At 39.8% G+C, this 25224-nt stretch overlaps 2 protein-coding genes across 5 annotated transcripts in view; one reads left to right on the top strand and one right to left on the bottom strand.

Moving 5' to 3' along the window:
• POLH (DNA polymerase eta) overlaps window positions 1-8103 on the bottom strand; it is a 31418-nt gene extending 23315 nt beyond the window's left edge. Inside the window, exons 1-4 of one of the 3 annotated variants that reach the window (XM_055406931.2) lie at window positions 7827-8103; window positions 4013-4153; window positions 3362-3496; window positions 1805-2022 (exon numbers count right to left, since the gene is read on the bottom strand). In XM_055406931.2, the coding sequence (XP_055262906.2) occupies window positions 1805-2022; window positions 3362-3496; window positions 4013-4149 (490 nt within the window). In that variant the 5' untranslated portion in view covers window positions 4150-4153; window positions 7827-8103. Of the gene's footprint in view, window positions 1-1640; window positions 2023-3361; window positions 3497-4012; window positions 4154-7826 lie in introns of those variants that run through there. The other 2 variants (XM_088831037.1, XM_055406932.2) reach the window with 2 other exon arrangements.
• Window positions 8104-8253: 150 nt separating this feature from the next.
• XPO5 (exportin 5) overlaps window positions 8254-25224 on the top strand; it is a 41590-nt gene continuing 24619 nt past the window's right edge. The window contains exons 1-12 of one of the 2 annotated variants that reach the window (XM_055406930.2): window positions 8254-8518; window positions 9852-9973; window positions 10986-11058; window positions 12126-12263; window positions 12463-12645; window positions 14820-14846; window positions 15382-15567; window positions 16218-16294; window positions 20945-21044; window positions 22165-22248; window positions 22937-23062; window positions 24054-24144. In XM_055406930.2, the coding sequence (XP_055262905.1) occupies window positions 8414-8518; window positions 9852-9973; window positions 10986-11058; window positions 12126-12263; window positions 12463-12645; window positions 14820-14846; window positions 15382-15567; window positions 16218-16294; window positions 20945-21044; window positions 22165-22248; window positions 22937-23062; window positions 24054-24144 (1312 nt within the window). In that variant the 5' untranslated portion in view covers window positions 8254-8413. The remainder of the gene's footprint in view (window positions 8519-9851; window positions 9974-10985; window positions 11059-12125; window positions 12264-12462; window positions 12646-14819; window positions 14847-15381; window positions 15568-16217; window positions 16295-20944; window positions 21045-22164; window positions 22249-22936; window positions 23063-24053; window positions 24145-25224) is intronic. The other variant, XM_088831036.1, reaches the window with a different exon arrangement.

The raw sequence follows: 25224 nt of genomic DNA, 5'->3' as shown, positions 1-25224 counted from the left end.
AATCAGTTATACATGTATCAATGCCTATATCCACTCTCTTTTTTTTTAGATTTTTCTTCCATATAGGCCATAACAGAGTACTAAGTAGAGTTCCTGGTGCTACACGGCACGTTCTTGTCATCTGTTTTATATACAGTAGTGTATATATGTCAGTTACAATCTCCCAATTTATTCCTCCCTTCCTTATCCCCTGGTAACCACAAGTTTGTTTTCTACATCTGTGACTCTACTTCTGTTTTGTAGATAAGTTCATTTGTACCTTTTAATTTCACACACAAAAAAATCAATTTTTTTAAAATTTCACATATCATGTATGTCTGACTTACTTCACTCAGTATGATAATCTCTAGGTCCATCCATGCTGCTACAAATGGCATTATTTTGTTCTTTTATATGGCTGAGCGATACTCCATTGTATATATGTACCACATCTTCTTTATCCATTCCTCTATTGATGGACATTTAAGTTGCTTCCATGTCCTGGCTGTTGTAAATAGTGCTGCAATGAACACTAGGGTGCATGTATCTTTTTGAATTACTGTTTTCTCTGGGTATATACCCCAGAAGTGGGATTGATGGGTTATATGGTAGTTCTGTTTTTAGTTTTTAAGGAACCTCCAAAACTGTTTTCCATAGTGGCTGTACCAATTTACATTCCCACCAACAGTGTACAAGGGTTCCCTTTTCTCCACATCCTCTCCAGCGTTTGTATTTGGAAATTTTTTGGATGATGGCCCTTCTGACTGGTGTGAGGTGATACCTCATTGTATTTCTGATTTGCATTTCTCTACTAATTATTGATGTTGAACATCTTTTCACTTAAATAAATAATGTGTGCTTTTAAAACTTTAGCACAAGTTTTAAAAGCACACGTTAAGTCAGAAAAAGACAAATACTGTATGTTATCATTTATATGTGGAATCTAAAATATAAACAAATAAATACAACAAAACTGAAACAGACACACAGATATAGAGAACAAACTAGCTGTTACCATGAGGAAAGGGAAGGAGAAGGGGCAAGTTAGGGGCGGGGGTTTCAGAGTTACAAACTACTGTGTATAAGATAAATAAATGGATACAGCACAGGGAAATATAGTCATTATTTTATAATAACTGTAAATGGAATATAATCTATAAAAATATTGAATCACTATGTTGTACACCTGAAAATAATATAATTGTAAATTGACTACACTTCAAAAAAGAAATGAAAAAATAACAAATTATCAAATAACTAAATAAACAAAAATAATTAAAAGCACACGTACAAAGCAACACTGTACAATTTGTAAAGACATATACATATTTAAGAAGATCTATGTCAGTGAGTGCCAGAGGGTTTGTGGGGTAGGAAGGGAGTGAGGGGAATCACTATGAAGGGGAAAAGGAGTAAAATAAGTCAAATAAAATGAGAAGCCTTGAGCAGCTCACTGATGACATCATCCTGTGAGTAGCCCAACTCCCTGTTTTTGAGGTCCCCTTAAAAAAACTCACCCTTCTTATGAACCAAGTTATAAATTAACCTACAAATAATGGAAGTGCTCAGTCAGCCTTCTACTGATAACTTTAACCTGCCCTAGCTACACTTAAGGAGAAACTTGATTTTACAGATTTCACAGCTTCTCAATATCCATATACCTGGAAAGATAAGAGAATTTGTATATCCTTCCATGTGAGTCCTTGAGATTCATTCACGTTGTAGGTTAAGTTTCCTTTCACTGAATCCAAGAAGGAGCAGTGTGACCAAGCAAAGCAGGCTCCAAAGGCAGGAAGCAGAAGCAATACTGATGCTATGGAAGTACCTTTCTCAACAGTCCCTTCTGTTGTTGTAGGCCCTTGGGGAAACCCTTCAATGCAGGTGGTTGGCAACAAGTCTGCTGAGATACGCTGATTTTGGAGCTTTTGTAGTCTCTCTTGCACAGCACTGGTCAGGTCTAGATAAGCCTCATCAATGCTGCCACGTTCCATGACAGCAAAACGAGACATTACCTCCATCACTTCCATACTGGCTTCCCGGTACCTAAGAGCATAACATACTCACATACATACAGACCAAGGAAAGGATGTTCTTTTGCAGTAGTTGGTGTTCCTTCATAGACTTGAGTAAATTACTCCAAGGTATTTTTACAAATACTTGAAAAACTTAGTGTGTATGTTTCTGCAAATCATATTTTTATTTTTATAATGTGGCATCTCAAGTTAACTGTAAAAATAATTTTAAATTATCCAGATCTTAATAAATTTCTGGTGTATAAACATATTCTTAAATTTTTTAAAACTGCCCTTGTTTGTTACTTGATAAAGATTTTAAGGGTAAAGTAAATGATCCAGGATAAAGTTGGTGGCATGTGGCTTTTCAAAATCATACTCTGAAGTCAACTATATTTCTGGGACATGACGCTGTCTTTCCCAGCCAGCATAAAATTCTATTCAATGCAATGTAACATATGTCCATTAGCTAAATTAATTCTACTTTAGAGTAACAGTATTAATCTTCAGTTAAATCTATTTTTCTGGCAATAATTCCAATGTAAGGTTGGATATGACACTCCACTTTTAGACTTCTGATAGGTGAATTCAGGAATATCTCAAGTCCCAAGTCAAAGCATGATCCCTACACACACCACCACACACAGTATAGTGTACTGTGAGAACATGGGGATCTGAAAAAAAGTTGAATCCTCAGTCTTCTACTTCTTAGCTGTGTGAACTTAATTTAACCTCTCTAAACTTGTGTGTGTGTGTGATGAAAAATTTCACACAGTGTCTGGCATATGACATATGTTCAATATATACTAGCTATTAGGATTATTATAATGGTAGGGGCTTGTACCTACCTCTAATTTGGCTCTGCCTATACTAATGTCTTCTATTCTCAGGCTAACTTTCTAAAATCTGGGAAAAGAGAGTTCAGTTCAAAACAGAGAAGGTCAGCACCTTTGAATCTGTTCAGTTCTGGCAAATAATTCTAGATATTGCACTAGAATGTGAAACTGACTCAACTTTCTCTGGGAAAACTCTTTAAAGTTTCACAATCAATTTAGTAACTTCAAATACTTCAGACTTTTGGCCTGAGAACATGGGAACTGGTATTAAGTTTTAATTACAATAACCAATTTTTAAACCTTTAAGGAACTGAAAAGGTTTTAAGGGTAGATATTATTATAGGTAATAATGATTCTCAACTGTTCCTAAAACATAATATTAAAATCTGTTTTCATTTCACACTGAAAAGTTGGCTGACTGAAGGGAACCTTTTCAGATGTCATTTACACAAAACAAATTAGAAAACATCAGTTCCTAGCCTCATGAAATGATTCCAACTCTTCCACTCCCCTTAAACCATCTTCTCTTCTTACTTGGCGAGGTTAGCTTTTCCATGGAGCTCACGAACTTGTGCCAGTAGAAGATCTGGACATAACTTCTTAGCATCATCTGCCCACATGTTTCTAGTGACCCCAAATGCACGAGCTTCATAACTTACTGCAACTATTCTAAGGTTAGGAAAAAAAGGGGAGCAAAAACATTACATGATCATAAGCAAAAGTAATTAAAATTCAGCATGATGAATGGGTTATAAACATAATAGAAACTTTTTGATCACAGATGCTACTTTTTTCCGTAACTTTTTGGCCATGGAGCAAACATATTACATGATCATAAAAATTTTACATGATCATAAAAATTTCACATGATCATAAAATTTCACGACAACTAGGTTATAAACATAATAGTAGAAACTTTTTGGCCACTGATGCTACTACTATTTTTTTTAAACTTTTTGGCCACTCCACAGCATATGGGATCTTAGTTCCCTGACCAGGGATCAAACCCATACCCCTTGGAGTGAAGTCTTAACCTCTGGACTGACAGGGAAGTCCCATTGATACTACTATTCATTCTCAAACACAGCAGTTCAGAACTCTCAAAAATAGGACCTAGCATAATGCCATGTATTCTCAGAGATTAAAACAGTAGTTTAGAGTTATAAGAATAACTATGATACATACCCACCACCCTTCCATGAAGTGTACTGTACAACTGCACAAGGTTTATTCCTCAAATGAGGATTTTGCCGCTGTTCCACTTGAACGAAAAAACAGTCCATGTCCACTAGAGCAACTACCCGGTCTCTTCCATTACTCATTTTTCTGTAATACAATATATTATGAACAGTTAGAAAGGATATTGAATCTAAATCACCAAAGAAAACTGTATTTCCATTCTTTCACTGTCGAATTACCATAAGCATGGGAGCATGGAAACTAACAAGAATGAAACAGGTGTTTAACAAATTGATACAACTTTAGAAGGATAACAATATTTCCCCCCAAAGAACTGAACACTTTACAAAAGATATTCAGATAGTCAACAGGCACATGAAAATGGGCTCAATGTCATTCAGTTCAGTTCAGTTCAGTCGCTCAGCCATGTCCGACTCTTTGTGACCCCATGAATCACAGCACGCCAGGCCTCCCTGTCCATCACCAACTCCTGGAGTTCACTCAAACTCATGTCCATCGAGTCGGTGATGCCATCCAGCCATCTCATTCTCTGTCGTCCCCTTCTCCTCCCGCCCCCAATCCTTCCCAGCATCAGAGTCTTTTCCAGTGAGTCAACTCGTCGCATGAGGTGGCCAAAGTATTGGAGTTTCAGCTTTAGCATCAGTCCTTCCAATGAACAATGTCATTAGGCATAGGGAAATGCAAACTACATGTACATCAATGCAAATTACAATGTACATCAATGGTGGGATAAAGCCAACAGTTAATCTAATGTACAGACAAATTTCATATATAAGTTCAGGGTAAAGAGAAGCACAAAATAACATATAATATCAAAGCATTCATATGAATTTTAAAACTTTTTATTTTGAAAAACTTTTAGACTTACAGAAAAGTTGCAAACATAGTAGGGTTCTCTCATACCCAGTCTCCCCTAATGCTACATTTTACACAGCACAATTATCAAAACTAAAAAATGAACGTTAGTATAATATTCACACTACAAACTTTACTTGAATTTTACCAGTTACTCCCATTAATGTCCATTTTTGGTTCCAGAATCCAGCTTAAGATCCAGTCTTAGTCATCACATCTCCTTAGTCTTCTCCAATCAGTGCCACTTCATGTTTCTCTTGACCTTGACAGTTTCAAAGGGAACTACTCAGTTGCTTTGAGAACATCTCTCAATTTAGGTTTGTCTGATGTTTTCCCTCTTTTTTAAATAAATTCTTTAAAAAAAATAATTGTATTTATTTTTGGCTGTGCTGGGTCTTCATTGTTGCTTGCACTGTTCTCTAGTTGTTGTGAGTAGGGGCTACTGTCTAGTTGCAATGTGCAGGCTTTGCACTGCAGTGCTTCTCTTGTTGCAGAGAACAGCCTCCAGGTTCATGGACTTTAGAAGCTGCGACTCCCGGGCTCTGGAACACCAGCCTAATTGCTCTGAGGCATGTAGGATCTTCCTAAGTCAGGGATCAAACCTGTGTCTCCTGCATTGGCACCAGCTTCAACATCTGGAAGTTCACGGTTCACGTATTGCTAAAGCCTGGCTTGGAGAATTTTGAGCATGACTTTACTAGCGTGTGAGATGAGTGCAATTGTGCAGTAGCTGGAGCATTCTTTGGCATTGCCTTTCTTTGGGATTGGAATGAAACTGACCTTTTCCAGTCCTGTGGGCACTGCTGAGTTTTCCAAATTTGCTGGCATATTGAGTGCAGCACTTTCACAGCATCATCTTTTAGGATTTGAAATAGCTCAGCTAGAATTCCATCACCTCCACTAGCTTTGTTCATAGTGAGGCTTTCTAAGGCCCACTTGACTTCACATTCAAAAATGTCTGGCTCTAGGTGAGTGATGGTGGCTCACACCATCGTGTTTATCTTGGTCATGAAGATCTTTTTGTACAGTTCTTCTGTGTATCTCTTCTGTGTATCGTGTTTGGAGGTACATGATGTCACTATGTCTTAATACTAGTGACAGTAAATGTATCATTGAATAGTGACAGTGTTTGCTAGGTTTCTCACTGTAAAGTTACTATTTTTTCCTTTCTTAGAAGAGATACTTGGAGACTATGCACATATTCCGTTTCTCTTCAAATTGTGAACTTCTGAGCACCCATCAGTGGATCTGGCCCGTATAACAATTACTTTGTAGTGTTCTAATGCTGATTTTCCATCTATTCATGTTCAACTTTTGAAGACAAAAAGAAAACCAAAAAAAAGAAAACACTACACACTATTTGTAGACAGACATACCTAAAGGTATGGATGCTAGATTGAAAGACCACACCTTATAAACCGTTGATAGAGGCTAATGTTTTCATTTAACATTGTTAGAAATCTGAAAGAAGGCTTTAGTAAATGAAAGCAGTGGCTCCCAAACTTACTACAGATTGTAATAACCTAGGAACCTTTAAACACTATTGATTTCTGGCTTCTACTACCAGATATCTAACTTAATCAGTATGGGTGTGACCTGGGCATCGCAATTTTTAAAAGTCCTCTCTAATGCGCAGCAGAGATTGGAAACCACTGACCTAACAAAAACAAGATATTTGTGGAGATACCAGTAATTCATGATTTAAATATGAAAGAACACAGGTTTTACAGTTGAGTAAGCACTCAACTGTATTTTTTTTTAAGTGTCAAAAATTAACATTCACCTTGAAAAAAGTGCATGCTACTACAAAGCTGGAAGATGGGCGGGGGGTGGGGGGGTGACGACTTCAAAAATTCAGAGTAATCAAGGCTTTAATTCCTTACAAATTCCACTCACCGAAAACAGGCAGAATGGAATACTTCAAACCATTACATATCAGAAGTCACTTTGCCCCTCAAGTGGCTTTTGTGTAGTCTTCGAACAGATTTATATTGGTTTAAAAATTAGTAAATGCATTGTCTCATACACACACAGATTTACAAATCTGCCTGCAGTGCAGGAGACCTGGGTTCAATCCCTGGATTGGGAAGATCCCCTGGAGAAGGAAATGGCAACCCACTCCAGCATTCTTGCCCGGAAAAATCCCATGGACAGAGGAGCCTGGTGGGCTGCAGTCCATGGGGTCACAAAGAGTTGGGCAAGAATGAGCGACTAACACTAAAAATAGTAAATGCATTGTCTCACACACCCACACACACACAGACTTACATCGGATTAAAAACAGTAAATGCAATGCCTCTCTCACACACAAACATACACAAACACAGACTTACATCGGATTAAAAATAGTAAATGCATTGTCACACACACACACCTAAGTACCATATTAGATACAAATACTAGAAGTGGAGTAGGAACAGGGAGCAGTGATTTAAGTACAGCAAACATTTCCTAAATATTCAAACACCAAAAACATATTTAGATTTTACCTGTTTCAGTTTACGTATTTTGCTGGAGAAAGCAACAGCTTTTTAAAGATAAAAAGTGAAACACGCTCTATGTTAAAACTTCCCTTTGGGAATAAGGATTAGGCTACACCTCAAATGACCAAAACTGTACAAACCTTCGGTATTTGCAATTCCTCATCTTTAACGATCTCGATTTACCAAGATCTGTACAAAACACATTTAGTGCCTATCAGGTGATAACACAGGCAAGGAAAACAAGTACAAGTGAAGAGGGAAGTTTAAGAGCTACCATTTTTCCCCACAAGAAAAATTCTCTTAAAAGGCAAAAGAGGGCCTTTTCTGTAAGCAATGCTTTCTACTTCATTGTAATGTCGGTCCAGTGTTGTCCTCAATCACTGCTATATTATAGAACCAATAGCCAAGGCAAAATGAAAAGTCTAAAAACAGAGATACCGAACGATACTAAATTCTCTTACCAATGTGACGACACTTGGCAAAACAGCCACCGGCGGAGGCCGCCGAGACTGGGCTAGGTGTCCGCTGGGAGGACGTTAAAGCGGTCTTGAATTACTTGTCCCCTTTCTGGGAACGGATCAGTCGGTTTCGAGACAGATTTGCTCCCCGGAACGACGGAGAAAAGAACCGACGGTGGCAGACGGCCCTGGCCTAGGCAGCTGCCAGCACCGTCGGGCGGGTCCAGCCTTGCCCAGCGCGACCGGCACACCGCCTTCCTGACAGTCACTCAGCGCGCGCGCCGCCGGGGACCGTTGACGCGCCTGCGTACAGCGGCCCCAAAGTCTCTCGCTCCGCCCACCAAGGAGCAACCGTCACAGGGGAGCCGCCACTTCCGCGGGCGCATGCGCACTGGCACGTCGGGCGCGTGCGCAGCGCCGGCTCTCTCCCGGCTGGATCTTCGGCGGCTCACGCTCCTCCTCCTGCTCCTCACCGCCCCGCCTCGGCCCGCCGCGGCCCGGTACCAGCGTGTGGTCCCGCCAGCGGAGCCGTCCGCGCCTCGTGCTCCCAGGACTGCGGTGCTGCGCGCTCGTGGTGCGTGGCACTACTCATGGCGATGGATCGAGTGAACGCGCTGTGCGAGCAGCTGGTGAAAGCGGTGACGATCATGATGGACCCCAGCTCCACCCAGCGTTACCGGCTAGAAGCCCTCAAGGTATCTGAGTTCTGGCGACCCGGGCCTGCCCCGAGACCCTCCCCCAGCCTCAGCCGTCCCGGCGCAGCTCACGACGCTGGCCGTCTCCCGCCCACGCGGCCCTGGACCTCGGTCCCAACCCCGGGGGGCCCTCCCCCTTGCAGCTCTCCGCGCGTCGTCCCACTCCCCGCCTTCTTTGCTCGCCGCGCCTACCCTTTTCCCGGGACGTTCTGGTCCCTGCCTCACTGTAGCCGTCTCTTCTCACCGACACTCTCCACTGCCCTCTCCTCCCCCTCTCCCCGCTTCTGTTTACTCTTCTCCGCACCACGATCCCCTCCACAGCTGGCTGAACCCACTTTATTCCCCTAACCCCTACATTCCTGCATCCCATCTCCTTCCCGTGGAGCACGTGTCCAACCCGTCCCCAATATCGGCCACATTCTTTATAGTCTCCCTCACTAAACGTTTTCCTGCTGACACACTCTCCTGACTCGCCCTAGCCTCTCTAGTGCCCTTTTACTTACATCCCTACACTTCTCCCTAACCCTCTTCTGTGTCTTGGATATTTCTGGCTTAATTCTCATCCCCCCACCCCCATGTTTTTTACTGTGTGATATTCTTAGACTATTTTGCGCAAAGGTGAACTTCTACCACTTATTTTGCATTTTAGCAAGGGCTTTTTGGTTTCCTGAAAGTAGTTTTCTTGACGGCCAGATTCTCTACTACTGAGACTGATTCTTGTGTAAGTTGGGAAAGCTAATACAGAACAAATGGGGATGCTAATACGATTTGAATTTATTCCCTCATCAAACAATGTATGTGGGCAATGAGAAATGACCACTGGAACAGTACTGTGTGTGTTTTAAGAGATGTAACTTCATGAAGTAGAGAGATCATCACTTGGAGGAAGTTTTACAATGCATAGATGTATGCCATAGGATTTGGAATCAGAAATATTCGGGTTCTGTTCTTTTACTGTGAAATAGAATAAGTAGAATGCTGTAATGACCTTGTGTATACCTATCACCTAAACTCAGCAGTTGTAAAGACTTTTCCACATTTGCTTTATTCCTCCCCCAACCAAAGGTTTTTAATCCTGGTAACTGTCATTTCAGCCCTGTGTGCTTCAGGGGTTTATCTCTAACAGTTTTTCACTCATATAGGTCACGTTATTTATTTTTTCCAACACTAATTGGCCATTGCATGGGAAATCTGGAACTATCAAAGTGAAAATAATCCTTTATATAATGTTTATTTACATTTTGCCACTTAATAGCTCAGGTTGGAGTTTTGTTTTTTCTAGTCCCACTTTCTTGTGGCTCCTAAGGGAAACACCAAATATTCTTTTTTTCAGTTTTGTGAGGAATTTAAAGAAAAGTGCCCTGTCTGTGTCCCCTGTGGTTTGCGGTTGGCTGAGAAAACACAAATTGCCATCGTCAGACATTTTGGCCTTCAGATCCTGGAACATGTTGTCAAGTATGTGAAAGAGCAAATCTGTATTTCTTATATAACTCTTAGAGATAGTCTTTAGGTGAGTAGAAAAAAGCAGTCCCCATGGAGAAAGGAATGCTTGGTAGAGGTCATCACAGCCTCGTGGGAGCTCTCATTCAGAACTTAACCTTTCCTAGTTTCTTCATCTGTGTAAAGTGCATGGTACATACTAAGCACTCTGCAAATATTAGCTCACATCACTTAGCTAGCATTTATTGAGCTCCTAATATATGCCCACCAACCTGAGTCTTTTTAGAATAATGCAGTGTACAGGTAAATAAATACCTGATTAGACACTAGAAAGATACTGCCTTTAATTTCTTTTTCCTTAAGTTTTGAGCGTGCATGGCAGGATTCTAACCAGGATTATATGAGAATAACTGAAAACCCATTCTAACGTGAGTCTCCTTCCCCTACTGCCTATCTGAAGAATCCATCAGCTTTTAAGATTTAGTCACAGTTTGTCTGGAATTGTGCTGTTATTACCTTCTAAGCCTAAGATGGTTAGATAGCATCACTGACTCCATGGACATGAATTTGAGCAAACTCCAGGAGATGAAGTACAGGGAAACCTGGTGTGCTGCAGTCCATGGAGTCGCAAAGGTCAGACACAACTTAGTGACTGAACAAAGCAAGTATAGAAAGGAAGTTAGTACTATCAGATTGTAGTTTCTGAAAACCAACTACATACATTGTTGTAGTTGTCCCAGATATGTATTTGCTTATGGTCTGTCAATAAAATCAAGAGGGAAAGCTCATCTGTGCACAAATCCTACCTGGATTCTAATTAATGGGTCACTGTCTATATTAAACTTTGCTTTTAGTATTTTGATTAAATGTAGACTGTTTCTGTGCATTTTTTGAAGGATACAAAATCCAGAGTATAATTTCTGAGTAAAATCACCAGCGTAATTTTAACACAGGAATCAAAGCTAATCTCTTCTGAAAAGAAGGCTTCTGATGTTGTTCTGTTGACTTTATGCATTTTGGTGGCCAGGTTTCGTTGGAACAACATGTCTCGATTGGAGAAGGTCTATCTGAAGAACAGTGTCATGGAGCTGATCGCAAATGTAAGGAATGGTTGATTGGAAGACTTGAATTTACTAGGTAGTTTAGACAGAGTGTGACTTTTCCAGTGTAGCACTTGTGTAAAAATTCACTGGTTCTACATCAGTCAAACAACTTTATATAATGTTAAATATTACCTTCAAGTTAAAAAGTACCACCATCACTGGAAATCACAGTTCATCCCATTTACTTGGTTTAATTAATCATTTATGTGTTGACTTTTTTTTTTTAATTATGAAGACAGGGTAGAGATAGTAAACATTTTTTTTTTTTTGAGATAGTAAACATTTTTAACAAGTGAATAAGCGTCTTAGAGTAATCAGTTCTAGATTAGATTGCACTTTGCTGTTTGTTTCCTTTTATTTTAAACTGAATTATTTTATGTTACTAGCAATTAAAAAAAAAGACTAAATGAGTTTGTTTTGGGAGTTCTACTATAACTTTATAAACACATTTAGAATCCACAGCCTTTATGTTCTTTTTTACAAAGGACATAAAAAGGGGTTTCATCCCCAAAGTCTAGTGTCTTTGATAGAAAAAAAAATTCCCTTCAAAATTATTAACTTACCTAGCTAGGATTTGTATTTTGTTAGTTCTGGGGAGGTATGATAGAAATCTTAATCCATTAAACTTGATACCAGACTTGAGAAGAGAGTCCCAATAATGATCTTCCTGTGTCTTCTAAAGCTAGAACTGTTAGGAAAATATTCAGTTGCTCCTGAATCTCTCACTTTATCAGCCTTTCAATGTATTCCTTATTTCCATACTCTTCTACTCTGGCCCTCATACAAAATGAAACAATATGAAAGTCTCTTCAGTTTGTAAAGAACAGTGATGTCTTCCTTGCTCCATGTGACAGCCATTTTATTAGCTGATGCAACCCTCTGTTAAGCTTTAAGAGGAAAGAATGATTAGTGAGAATGCAGGACAGGTGACTCAGACATGGAGAACAGGTTGGTTTGTTTAGTTTGAAAGTAGGCCTGCTCCTAAGTTTTCTATACTCTACAGCCCAGTTTTTTCCTTTGAATTCAGTCTTGCAAACCTCTTGATGTCACTCATTCTTTTGCAGGGAACACTGAACATTTTGGAAGAGGAGAACCATATTAAAGATGTTCTGTCTCGAATTGTAGTAGAAATGATCAAGCGGGAGTGGCCACAGCACTGGCCTGACATGCTAGTAGAATTGGACACTCTTTCCAAACAAGGGGTATGCAGTACAGCTGTATCAATTCAGGGTTTTGTTTTTGTTTGCTTTTCCGAGTTTTTCTGGTTTGTTTGTCAGCAGAAAAGAGCCTTTGGTCATATTTATAATGCAAAACATATTTTCACAATATTATAAATCAACTATACATACCCCAATTTTTTTAAAAAAAGCATATTTAACTACCTTCTTTCTATTGGTATAGGAAACACAGACTGAATTGGTGATGTTCATTCTTTTGCGGCTGGCAGAGGATGTAGTGACCTTTCAGACACTACCCCCTCAAAGACGAAGGGATATCCAGCAAACGTTAACCCAGAACATGGAAAGAATCTTCAGTTTTCTCCTTAACACACTTCAAGAAAATGTAAACAAGTACCAACAAGTGGTAAGGGATACTGATTACACCCTCCACCTTCGTCAAGTTCTGTTTTCTGATGTGAGTGGGTTTGTGTGTGTTAATCCTGCAGCAAGGAACTAGGGTGTTCAGGTCAGGAAAAGAAAAGGCTATTTTATAAGTAAAACAGAAAGATGACAGGAAGAACTGGAATTAATTTTCTAGGAGGTTCAATTCAGTGAGTTCTGAACATACTAGAAAAAATAATTCCCTTTTTAGTAAGAAAATTCCTGAGATAGTGTAAAAATGAAGCTAAATTTTTTAAAATTTAGTGCAGTGGTTCTCAGTGGGAGGGCAATTTTGCCATCTAGGTTGTCACACCTAGGGGCTGCTGCTGACATCTAGTGGGTAGAGGTCAGGCATGCTGTTGAACATCCTGTAGTGCCCAGAACAGTTTTCCACAATAAAGAATTATCTGACCCAAAATGTCACTAGGATTGAGGTTTCAGAACTAGTCTAGACTCCTCATACATGTTTATTTCACAAAAATAGCATTCATTGAGATTCATTATTTTTTCTGCCCTCAGCAGCTTCCTTAAGTTTATTTTCAGAGCTCTAGAATACTAACACAAATGATAAGACAAAGTTTTTTTAGCTGTCAGGGTAGGGAGACACAATGAGTATCTAATATTATGCTGTATACTTTTTCATGCTTTACATATTATTTAATCCTCAAAACAACCCTGAGTGAAAAACTATTGTCTCCATATTATGGATGAAGAAACCAATTTTCAGAGAGTAATTATTGAAGATCCCCTGATTATTAATTGTGGGGAATTCACGCCCCATCCTTTTTACTAGAATGGACTCTTCCCCCAAAACACCTCCCCAGGATTTTTCAAAAGAATATCAAAGTATTTTAATTGAAAAAACCTATGTGTATTGAGGGTGAAAAGAGGTATTCTTTTTATTTTCTCCTAGGAGACTTAATCCCTAAGAGAAATGAACAAATTATGAATGCTTTGATGCCCTAGACATCTAGCCAATATGCTAGAGCAGGGTGACACAAGTTAGAAAAACATCCACTGATGTTTTTCTTTAGCCTCAGTTTCTGTTTTCTCCATCTGTTAAACCAGGCTCCCAGGACCAGAGGATACCAAGGGACATTTCTTGTACCTGCAACTTCTTAGTTTGCTCGTAGTTCCTTCTCTGCTTCCATCCTTTCCCCTTCCCTGGGCAGTAGGCTGAATGGCAAACAAGAATGGGATGTGTAGGCTTACTCTCCCTGTCTATCCCCTGGCTCCTGCACTCGTCCCAGGGGCAGAAGGGGCAGAAGATTAGGATCCGAATGGGAATGTGGGCTTGTTGGAGTAGGGGGTCAGGGCGGGACTGGGCTGTTGTTACCTGGATCCCTTTTCCTTCTTGGGCAGCATCAGTAGATACTGGTGAAAGGGTTCTACTCATCTCTGTCCCATTAACACCCCTCCTTGATCACTGCTGGTGAAGGCTTAATACTTGCTCTTTGTTAGAAAAAATACCTTTTGAAAGTTGAAAAAAAGAATTATAAAACAAATCTTTTATGATGCTAATGGTGGTAAGTTTTCAAGTACTTCAGGAGTTGCTGCTCCTGCTTATAAAATTATAAATTGTTTAGTTTACTGAACAGACATTATTTTGGTCTATTTAGCATTTAATATTCTTTGTGTATGTGGTTTTCCTACAGTTATGTCCATATATACATGGTCATAAATTGTACTCATTTTAATTTTGCTTCTTGCTTTTTTCCACTAACATTACATCGTTTTAGTATACCTTTGCCAGTTATAATTTGTCTCTATTGTAATATGGAAAAATTGCCAATACTTAAATTTTTACTGTTTCTTTTCATCAATAGCAGTGTTGAGCCTGCTTCCATTGTTCATTTGTTAGTTGTATTTCTTTGTAAACTGCTCTTTGAAACTGTCTTTTGGATCTTAATGTTCTAATAAATTTATGTAAGCTCTTTAAATATTATCCTTTTCTCATATTACTAAAACTAAAATAACCTGTCCTCTTCTGGAGAATATCAGTTATGTGTTCTTAGTAAAGTTGTCTTCTATTCCAAAATTAAAAGTTGAGTCCATTTGAAAATCGTTGTTTGAGGGCCTAGATTATGGGGATGGAAAGTTATTACACAGCCTTTTGTTCATTAAAAACATTAGATCCTTATACTTCTTTTCTTTCAGAAGACAGATAATTCTCAGGAGTCAAAGGTAAGAGCTCTCTGGAGCTAGAAGGAGGCTTTTTTTGAGACTTTTGGGTACGGGGCTGCATACACCTGGTGGAGGGCAACCTCAGCCTTGTTGTGTTTTGTTTGTTTTTGGCCATGCTGTGCGGCTTGTAGGAGCTTCAGTTTCCCTACCAGGGATCAAGCCTATGCCCTCAGCATTGAACCCAAAGAGTCTGAACCACTGGACCGCCAGGGAATTCCCTCAGCCTTGGTTTATTTGATCACTGAGCTATGGTGAAAGGGAGTTAAAATGATAATATCTGAGATTTCTTGAAGGACGTAAAATGACCACACATGCCATTGTGGTCTTATTGGCGGACATTGAGGCGCCATTGTTTGAGAAATGATTGTGTATCAGAGAAAACCTTTGAGTTGCCTATCAATAATTGTTGCATGAGCCCTTTTTTTCCCATTGTTTTCTTGTTAGAATTAGAAAACAGAAGGAGGTCGGGTATAACCACAGCTTTCTTACCTGTTAGTGAGGACTTAACGGTTAAAAGTTACTTCTTTTCATGCAGGCCCAAGCAAACTGTCGAGTAGGAGTCGCAGCACTGAACACTCTGGCAGGCTACATTGACTGGGTGCCCATGAGTCACATTACTGCTGAGAACTGCAAACTCCTGGAGGTGCTGTGCCTGCTCCTGAACGAACAGGAACTTCAGCTGGGAGCAGCTGAGTGTCTTCTCATCGCGGTCAGCAGGAAAGTAAGTCACCACTTCAGGCTGACTTTGATCCTCAGCCTCTGAGGGATGCATATGTGTGTTCCTTTCCATGTTGTGGTGAAAGACATTTAAAGGTTTAGGTGTTTTGTTTTGTTTGTTTTACTTGACTCCAACCTTTTGGACAATAGTTTGCCGGTATTCTAGGAATCCACTGGCAGGATATACAGAGATGAGTAGGGCTGTGTGGGTCTTGAAACATTTGTGGGTTTTGGTGCTTCACGTTTAAAAAACTGTATAAATGTCATGTTAAAACTCACATAGTGTTATGTCAAAGAATAGTAGAAGGTGACTGAACTGACTTTATAGGTGATTTGGCTAACAAAGGAGAGCATGACTTTTCTCCATGAAGAATGTTATATTTAGATGTAATTTGCTTTCATACCATCATTATTACCCAGCATATTTAATTTTTATTCATTTATTTAATTGGAGTACCAACACATTTCAAAATAATGTCTTACCCAGATTTCAATTTAAAGAGTTGACCTTTTTCCAGTGTTCAGTTTGCCCCAGGGCTATGTGAAAATTAGCAAGTCAGTATATTTGATTATATAGGCATAGAAGTTGTTAGTACTTAGAAGTCTTTAGTAACATAGTTTGTATTACCTGTGTTTCCCTAAAATTGGGTCTAGGGCAAGTTGGAAGACCGGAAGCCCTTGATGGTCTTATTTGGAGATGTTGCCATGCATTATATACTCTCCGCTGCACAGTGAGTGTCTACTTTTCTATGTGATTTCTGATTTCTTTGTCATTTTTGTATCTTATTTGGATATATCCAAAGTTCCTATCTGACTGTTGGCAATCAGTCAACTTTTTTTGGTTTTTAAGTTTGAGCTTTGTTCTAAGGACAGTGTGAAGTTCTTACGGTTTATTTTGCTGTGGGTGTGTCTGTGTCTTTCTCTGTGTGTGTGTGTTGGCTATGCTGCGTCTTCATTGCAGCATGCAGGCTTCTCTGGCTGCAGTGTATGTGGGCTGTCTGCTCAAGGTACGCAGTCTTAGTTGCCTGTGGGATCTTAGTTCCCCGACCAGGAATGGAACCTATGTCCCCTGCTTTGGAAGGCAGATTCTTAATCACGGGACCACCAGAAATTCCCTATGTTTTTAGAAGAAAACTCAGGCACTCTTAAAGGGACTGTTTGACCTTTTTGAAGAGCTTCTGCTGGAAATAAGTTGTGGCTGTTGATTTAGCACCCACTCATATTCCGCCAACCTGTAAACACATTCTAGGTCCTGAAATAATGGCTTGTGCTTATTTTCTTCTAATTGCTCTGGAAAATATTAAAGCATTTCCTGATATGTGTTTCTTACCCAGGAGTCAGATAGAACTGTGTGTTATAAGTAGTTGAAACTGTCACAACACCCACTTTTCTTCCATACTCTTCACTTTTGGTGCCAAAGACAAATGAAAAGATGTGAGACACATATATATTACTTGAACTCTCTCACTGTCCGTTCTAACACAGATTTTATGATGGCTTTCTTTCCTATGGATACTACAGGTCTGTTTTTAAGGAGGCTTGTTAATTAAATGGATAATGTGTCTTTTGGGTAGCCACTTTAGTTACTATTTCAGAGTCCCATTTCTTAGTTCTCTAAAGATTATGACATTCCCACTGAGGTATCCCATCTCCATTAGTGCCACTGGTACTGGTTAGTAAAGCTGAGATTCTAACCAGGCGGTCAGACGGCAGAGCCAGCACCAGAAACCACAGTGCCACGCTGCCTTTCAGCGTAACTAGCTCCTCCCTAGGTCTTTCTTATCCCGAGGCCCGTGCTGTTTGCATTACAGTGTACTGCCTCCATGGCTGCTGTCCACACCAGTCCTGATTAATTCTTGTTAGTGGGAATTGTGCTACGTCATTTTAGGTCAGGTTTTGCCACTAAATAAAAATTCTCTTTTTAATTTAAAGAGATATTTGCACTCTAAAATAGCACCTAAGTGATTATTCATCTGAACTAAATGACTTGGAGAAATGAGACACCAAGTTAATGTTTTTAATACAGTCTTTTAAAAAAATGTTTTCTGTTTTTTGAGCAGTTTAAGGTTCACCGAAAAATTCAGGGGAAGGTACAGAGATTTCCCATATACTCCCTGCCCCGACACATGCACAGCCTCTCCATTATAGACCTCCCCCCACAGCAGCGACACATTTGTTAGAGTTGATGAACTTCAGTTCAGTTCAGTTCAGTCTTTCAGTCGTGTCCAACTCTTTGCGACCCCACGGACTGCAGCACACCAAGCTTCCCTGTCCATCACCAACTCCTGGAGCTTGCTCAAACTCACATCCATTGAGTCAGTGATGCCATCCAACCATCTCATCCTCTATCTTCCCTTTCTCCTCCTGCCCTCAGTCTTTCTTAGCATCAGGGTCTTTTCAGATGAGTCATTTCTTCGCATCAGGTGGCCAGAGTATTGGAGTTTCAGCTTCAGCATCAGTCCTTCTAATGAATATTCAGGACTGATTTCCTTTAGGATTGACTGGTTGGATATCCTTGCAGTCCAAGGGACTCTCAAGAGTCTTCTCCAACACCACAGTTCAAAAGCATCAATTCTTCGGTGCTCAGCTTATATATGACTACTGGAAAACTATAGCTTGTACTAGATGGACCTTTGTCGACCAAGTAATGTCCTGCTTTTTAATATGCTGTCTAGGTTTGTCAAAGCTTTTCTTCCAAGAAGCAAGTGTCTTTTAATTTCATGGCTGCAGTCACCATCTGCAGTGATTTTGGAGCCTCCCAAAATAAACTCTCTCACTATTTCCATTGTTTCCCCATCTATTTACCATGAAGTGATGGGACTGGATGCCATGATCTTCTTTTTTTGAATGTTGAATTTTAAACCAACTTTTTCAGTCTTCTCTTTCACCTTCATCAAGAGGCTCTTTAGTTCCTCTTTGCTTTCTGCCGTAAGTGTGGTGTCATTTGCATTTCTGAGGTTATTGATATTTTTCCCGTCAGTCTTGACTCCAGCTTGTGCTTCATCCAGCCCAACATTTCACTTGATGTACTCTGCATATGAGTAAATAAGCAAGGTGACATTATACAGCATTGACGTACTCCTTTCCCAATTTGGAACCAGTCTGTTTGTTCCATGTCCGGTTCTAATTGTTGCTTCTTGACCTACATACAGGTTTCTCAGGAGGCAGGTAAGGTGGTCTGGTATTCCCATCTCTTTCAGAATTTTCCACAGTTTATTGTGATCCACACAGTCAAAGACTCTGGCGTAGTCAATAAAGCAGGAATAGATGATTTTCTGGAACTCTCTCATTTTTTCTACAATCTGATGGATGTTACAACGGATGAGGAACTTACAATGACATACAATGTGTTAGACATTATGTTACACACATTATGTTCTACCTTTTATGAGTACATGCTGTGGGTTTCAGCGTTATCCTTATAGTATCCTACAGAGTTTTTTCACTGCCCTTAAAATCTGCTATGCTCTACCTGTTCTTTCCTCTCCCACACAGATCCCTGGCAACCACTGATCTTTTTACTTTCTCCATAATTTTGCCTTTTCTAGGATGTTGTATTATTGTTGTTCAGTCGCTGAGTCATGTCCAACTCTTTGCGACCCCATGCATTGCAGCACACCAAGCTTCCCTGTCCTTCACCAACTCCTACATCTTGCTCAAACTCATATCCATCGAGTCGGTGATGCCTTCCAACCACCTCACCCTCTGTCGTCCCCTTTTCCTCCTGCCTTCAGTCTTTCCCAGCATCAGGGTCTTTTCTAATGAGTCGGCTCTTTGCATCAGGTGGCCAAAGTGTTGGAGTTTCAGCTTCAGCATCAGGCCGTCCAGTGAATATTCAGGGTTGATTTCCTTTAGGATTGACTGATTTGATCCCCTTACAGTCCAAGGGACTGTCAAAAGTCTTGTTTGTTGCCTTTGCAAGTTTTTTTTTCAATCAGGATCATGCATTTAGAGTTCCTCCATGTGTTTGATGACTTGTCAGCTCATTCCTTTTTACCACTGAATAATATTATCTGTTCACCTACTAAAGAGCATCTTGGTTGCTTCCAAGTTTTTGTAATTATGAATAAGGCTTCTGTAAGGGGACGACAGAGAATGAGATGGCTGGATGGCATCACCGACTCTGTGGACATGAGTTTGAGTCAACTCCGGGAGTTGGTGATGGACAGGGAGGCCTGGCGTGCTGTGATTCATGGCGTCAGGGAGAGTCGGACACGACTGAGCGACTGAACTGAACTGAATATCTATATGTAGATTTTTGTATAGCGATGTTTTCAGCTCCTTTGGGTAAGTTACCAAGGAGTGTGATTACTGAGTCATATGGTAAGAGTATGTTTAGTTTTATAAGAAACTGTCAAGCTGTCTTCCAGTGTGGTTGAACTATTTTGCATTCCTACCAGCAATGAATGAGAGTTCCTGTTGCTCTTTATCCTCCCCAGCATTTGGTGTTCTCAGAGTTACAAATTTTGGCCATTCTGATAAGTGTGTAGTGCTATCTCGTTTTTGTATTTGCAATTCCCTGATAGCAATTTGATGGGAAGCTTCTTTTCATGTGTTTATTTCCCATCTGAATATCTTCTTTGATCAGGTATCTGTTGGCCCATTTTTTAATCAAATTTTTTTTCTTATTGGGTTTTAAGAGTTCTTGTGTATACTGTATAATAATCTTTCTCAAAAAATGTGTCTTTTGTAAATATTTTCTCCCAGCCTATCACTTATCTTTTCATTCTCTCTGTTTAATAATTATTTATCTATTCTTGGCTGTACTTGGACCTTCATTGCTGTGTGTGGGCTTTCTCTAGTGTGGCAAGCAGGGGCTACTCTTCATTTCATGGCACAGGCTTCTCATTGCAGTGGTTTCTCTTGTTGCTTTGTAGCATATGGGATCTTCCCAGACCAGGGATTGAACCTTTATCCCCCACACTGGCAGGTGGATTCCCATCTACTGTACACCAGGGAGGTCCCTCATTCTCTTGATTATAGTCCTTTTGATTTTGTCAGTGGTTTAAGGAATTACTACATGCTTCCCTAGGGATCCAAGTCCTTCCTAGGTATCACTGTCTTTTCGTGCAGTTTCTTATATGTGTTGTTGTGTGGAGTCATGCTTAGAGTTTACTATTCCAAAATACCCCAGTACTATATAATACCCCAAATTAGGGTGCCTCTTAAAGGATGAGATTGCATTGAACCCTCTTCTTCATCAGTCTTTCAGTGTTTGGTTGGAGGTTTGGGGGTTGATTTTTTTTTTTTTTTTTTCTTTTCAACAGTAGCAATCACCTGAAATTTGAATATTGGAGCACAGACCACATACAGTCCATTCCAGGGGAATATCTTTGGTGCTCTTGATGTGCTGCTAATCTCATTGTTTTCTCATCTCACAGGACTGCTGACGGAGGAGGCTTAGTCGAAAAACACTATGTCTTCCTGAAGAGACTTTGTCAGGTGTTGCGTGCCCTGGGCAATCAGCTGTGTGCATTGTTGGTGAGCACTTTCTGGAGAGTTTCAGGGCCATCTGAGGAGAGGATTTAGAAAGTTGTATTTGTGTAAGGGGTAACGCGTGCCCCTGACTTTAGCCTGAGGGAACATTGCCCTACAGATTATTTCTTATAATTCTGTGGATTAAATTATCTTAATTGAATTTGAATGATATAGATTTATTTAATGTCAGTTATTATTAATATCTATAGTAAGTGTTCACATCTGTTATTCCATAAAATCAGTGTTGCTTCTCTTCATTTTGGTGACTTGTAAAACTTCAGTCTACCTGGTGTCTTTAAAGTCCTATTAGGTCATGAAACATGGTTTCGAATAAAGAACCCTTTTCCCAAATTAAAGGATATATTATTGAATCATTTTTTTAAAAAACGCTTTAGTCTGATTGACCTGAAAATAACTCTCTTACACGTTAAAAGATCGAATGTTGGTACAGACTTTTGTACTTGATATCAGTGCCCTTTTTTGGTGGCTTGAATGGCTTGAGGGGTTAGAACTTCAGGCATAAGATGTGTACCATTGAAGGATTATTTAATAGGCTGAGTCACAGAAATGTGACTAGACCAGGTCTGAAGAAATAGTGATTTCTGAAATGAATATTCTTTTTTTAAAAAAAAATTTTTGTTCATTTACTTGAGGCTGTGCTGGGTCTTCATTGCTGTGCAAGGGTTTGCTCTAGTTGTGGTGAGCAGGGCTCCTCTTCGTTGCGGAGGTTTCTCTTGTTGCAGAGCACAGGCTCTAGGCGAGTGGGCTCAGTAGTTGTGGTGCCCGGGTTTAGTTGCCCCAAGGCATGTAGAATCTTCTTGGACCAGAGATCAAACCTCTGTCCACTGCACTGGCAGGTGGATTCTTAACCACTCAACCACCAGGAAGTCCGTGAATGCTCTTTTGTTTTACTGTTTGATCACAGAATAGATTTTAATGGTGATTGAGGTTAAGTGCCTTTTCTGGGTTTTTGCCCTTGAAATGATGTCTTCCTTAGGCCACAAGGAAGTATAATAAAGTCCTTTCAAAACTGAAAGTTTTGAGGATATAAGTTGTCTTACTCCACTCTCCACCCTGACCTCCCCATCAACATTATTAATATAGCCTCCTTTTTATCCTACAGGGTGTGGATTCTGATGTAGAAATACCAGCAAACTTTGGAAAATACCTGGAATCTTTTCTTGCTTTCACAACTCATCCAAGTCAGGTAAACTTTATGGCGATAACTAATAAAAATTTTAGTTAGTAAATTAAAATCAAGTGCTATGACCTGAAATAATTAGCTCACATATAAAGTGTGACTCTTAAGATCCTGGGGAATTACTCTAGTGGGATTTCATTCAGAGAATTGCTCCTTCTTCTTCCCAAGTTAGCTTTTACAGTCTAGATTAGCAATTATCCCCTCAGGTAATACCATTCTGATAATGCTCAATCAGATGTGAAGTGTTTTCTCAGGTAATTTGCTACTAAACATACCCTTATTTAAATAAAACTTGTTTTCAGAAGCAAACAAAAAAAAAGTCTGATTAATTGTGTTATTATAAAACTAATTTCATCCAATCCAAGATTTTCCTTGTAGTATCATCCTTAGGTGTCTGTATGCTTTCTTGCATTAAAGAGAAAGTGGTGGAGTTCAGCTCATTCTCTGGGTATTGCACGTGATCCACAGTCTGTCTGTCTTTTACCATATGGTCTGTAGTGACCAGTCATTGCTGATGTACTCCAGTATGGGCAGTTTCAGTCAAAGTATTACAGAGTTTTATTTCCATGGAAAAATATAGTGGATAATTGCTGAGCTAAGCAAAACTTAGTTATGTAAAACTTGGTTTTTTTTTTTAACTTGGTTATGTAAAACTTAAATCCTTAAACCGAGTGTTTTTCTTTTTTTCCTTTAGTTTTTGCGCTCTTCAACTCAGATGACCTGGGGAGCCCTCTTTCGACATGAGATCCTGTCCCGAGACCCTTTACTATTAGCAATAATACCAAAATACCTGCGTGCTTCTATGACTAACTTGGTCAAGGTATGCAGTGGGACCCTAAAGTGGAATGTAGGTGAATACACATCTTAAGACTTAGATGGCACCATTGACAGCCTGTGTTGGTCACTGAGATCCTTTCCTCAGGCCTATTAGTCTTTTATTCCTTAAAAGAAAACTTGTTACTATGTCTACTCATTACTATGTCTGCTCTTTCGTATTTGCAAGCACTTATGCGCCAAGTGTTGAGCCAAGTGCTGGGAGAAAGGAGTGATAGGATGAGAGCAGTGACTACGACCATAAAATGTGATCATTGCTTTTCAGGAGCTAAAAGCAGAATGGAGGGTAGAGTCAGGGGGATGCCCAAAGGAAGTGAATATCTGACTTTCTGAAGGCCAAATGAGAGTCAGGAACGTGAATGAGAAGAAAGAGTGGAAGCAGATTGCTCACTGCCTCAGTCGAGAGTTGCTTATGAACACTCGGAGGTCTCCTCAAGGCTCTTGGCAACTGACCGATACTTATTTTTGATTTATAAACTCAGAGAATGGGACCCATTCAAGGATTCTCTTATTTCCTCCAGGGATTCAGGTAGCACACTGTGTTCTAGATCTCTGCCATCGTGGTCTTTGGTACTTTTTGAATGAAACACACAAAGTTCCATGCTTATTCCCAGGGTTCAACATTTAAGAGGACAAGTAGTTTCAATTCTACTTATTGTTTGCTATATTAGCACTTTATTTTGAGACTTTATTTTATCTTTATACTCAAAGACCTTAAACTGATTTCAGAATTTAATTTTCCATGAGAAACTTGAAAGAGAGTATCAAATAAAAATGTTCTCTTTCTGTAACTCCCAGGACTATTCCAACTGGGAGCAAATTGTGGATTAGACCAGAAGTAGTTATTTATCATAAAACCCTTAACTCTTGTAAATTCTTAGTTCTTCTTAAATAAAAGGTCTCTGAGCTCCTGAAATTGAAACCTCTTTCAGTGGGTCCATTTTCATTCCCTCCCCCAATTATCTTTCTCTTTCCAGATGGGCTTTCCTTCTAAAACTGACAGCCCTAGCTGTGAATACTCTCGATTTGATTTTGATAGCGATGAGGACTTCAATGCTTTCTTCAACTGTGAGTGAACTGGCCTGAAATTTCTCCCAGCAGTCTCAGCATGGCATCTAGCGTTGAGTCATGGTGCATGAGCTGGGGTTCTGTATTATAGAGCCCCAAGTCTGGATGTTGTTGTCATTGTTGTTTAGTCACCAGGTCGTGTGTCTGACTCTTGCGACCCCATGGACTGTAGCCCGCCAGGCTTCTCTGTCCATGGGATTTCCCAGGCAAGAATGCTGGAGTGGGTTGACATTTCCTTCTCCCAACCCAGGGATCGAACCCTTGTCTCCTGCTTGGCAGTGGATTCTTTACCACTTAGCCACCTGGGAAGTGCCCCCTCCCCAGGTGTGGACGGCAGTCTGTTTAACCTCCAGCTCCGCATTGCAGAGGGCGCTGGGACTGCACTCACGCCAGGCTTGGTGCTCTCTCTTAAAACATGCGCGTGCACACTGCCTTTGGACATGGATGTTTAGAGATGCTGACCATATGTAAGGCACTTGGATTTTTAAAAGAGGATTAAATACCATGTGACTTTGTAGGTCTTTTTTTTTTTTTTCCTAAAAAAAAAAAAGAGAAGAAAAACTCACTATTCCTAATTCTTGTTCTAGGTTTTCTGTAGCTTGGTTCCACACCCTCTCCCCCCACCTTTTTTCAGTAACAACTTTTCTGAGATAATTCATTCATCATACAGTTCACCCATTGATAGTATACAATGCAGTGGAGGGTTTTTTGTGTATTTTCAGAGTTTTACAACCACAGTCCACATTAAGATGTTTTTTGATCTCATGAAACCCTGTAACCATTAGCAGTCATCTCCCAACCCTCGTGTCCCTCTGGAAAACCACTCATTTACTTTTATTTAACCTGTTCTGAACATCTGATGGAAATGGAGTCATACCGTGTGTTGTCTTGATAACTGCTGTGTTTCTCTTAGTGTATTATTTTAACAATTAATTGATGTTGTAATGTTTATCAGTACTTTTATCATGTAATGTTTATCATTTCTTTCATTGCCAATAATATTTCATTGTATGAATATACCACATTTTATTCATCCATTGATAGGTTGATAGATACTTGAGTTATTGTCACTTCTTGGCT

The sequence above is a fragment of the Moschus berezovskii genome, chromosome 23, assembly GCF_049115385.1.
Source record: "Moschus berezovskii isolate FMDL1 chromosome 23, NW_MosBer_1.0, whole genome shotgun sequence".
In the NCBI taxonomy this organism is placed as follows: Eukaryota; Metazoa; Chordata; class Mammalia; order Artiodactyla; family Moschidae; genus Moschus; species Moschus berezovskii.
This window is presented reverse-complemented; position numbering and strand designations above follow the sequence as displayed.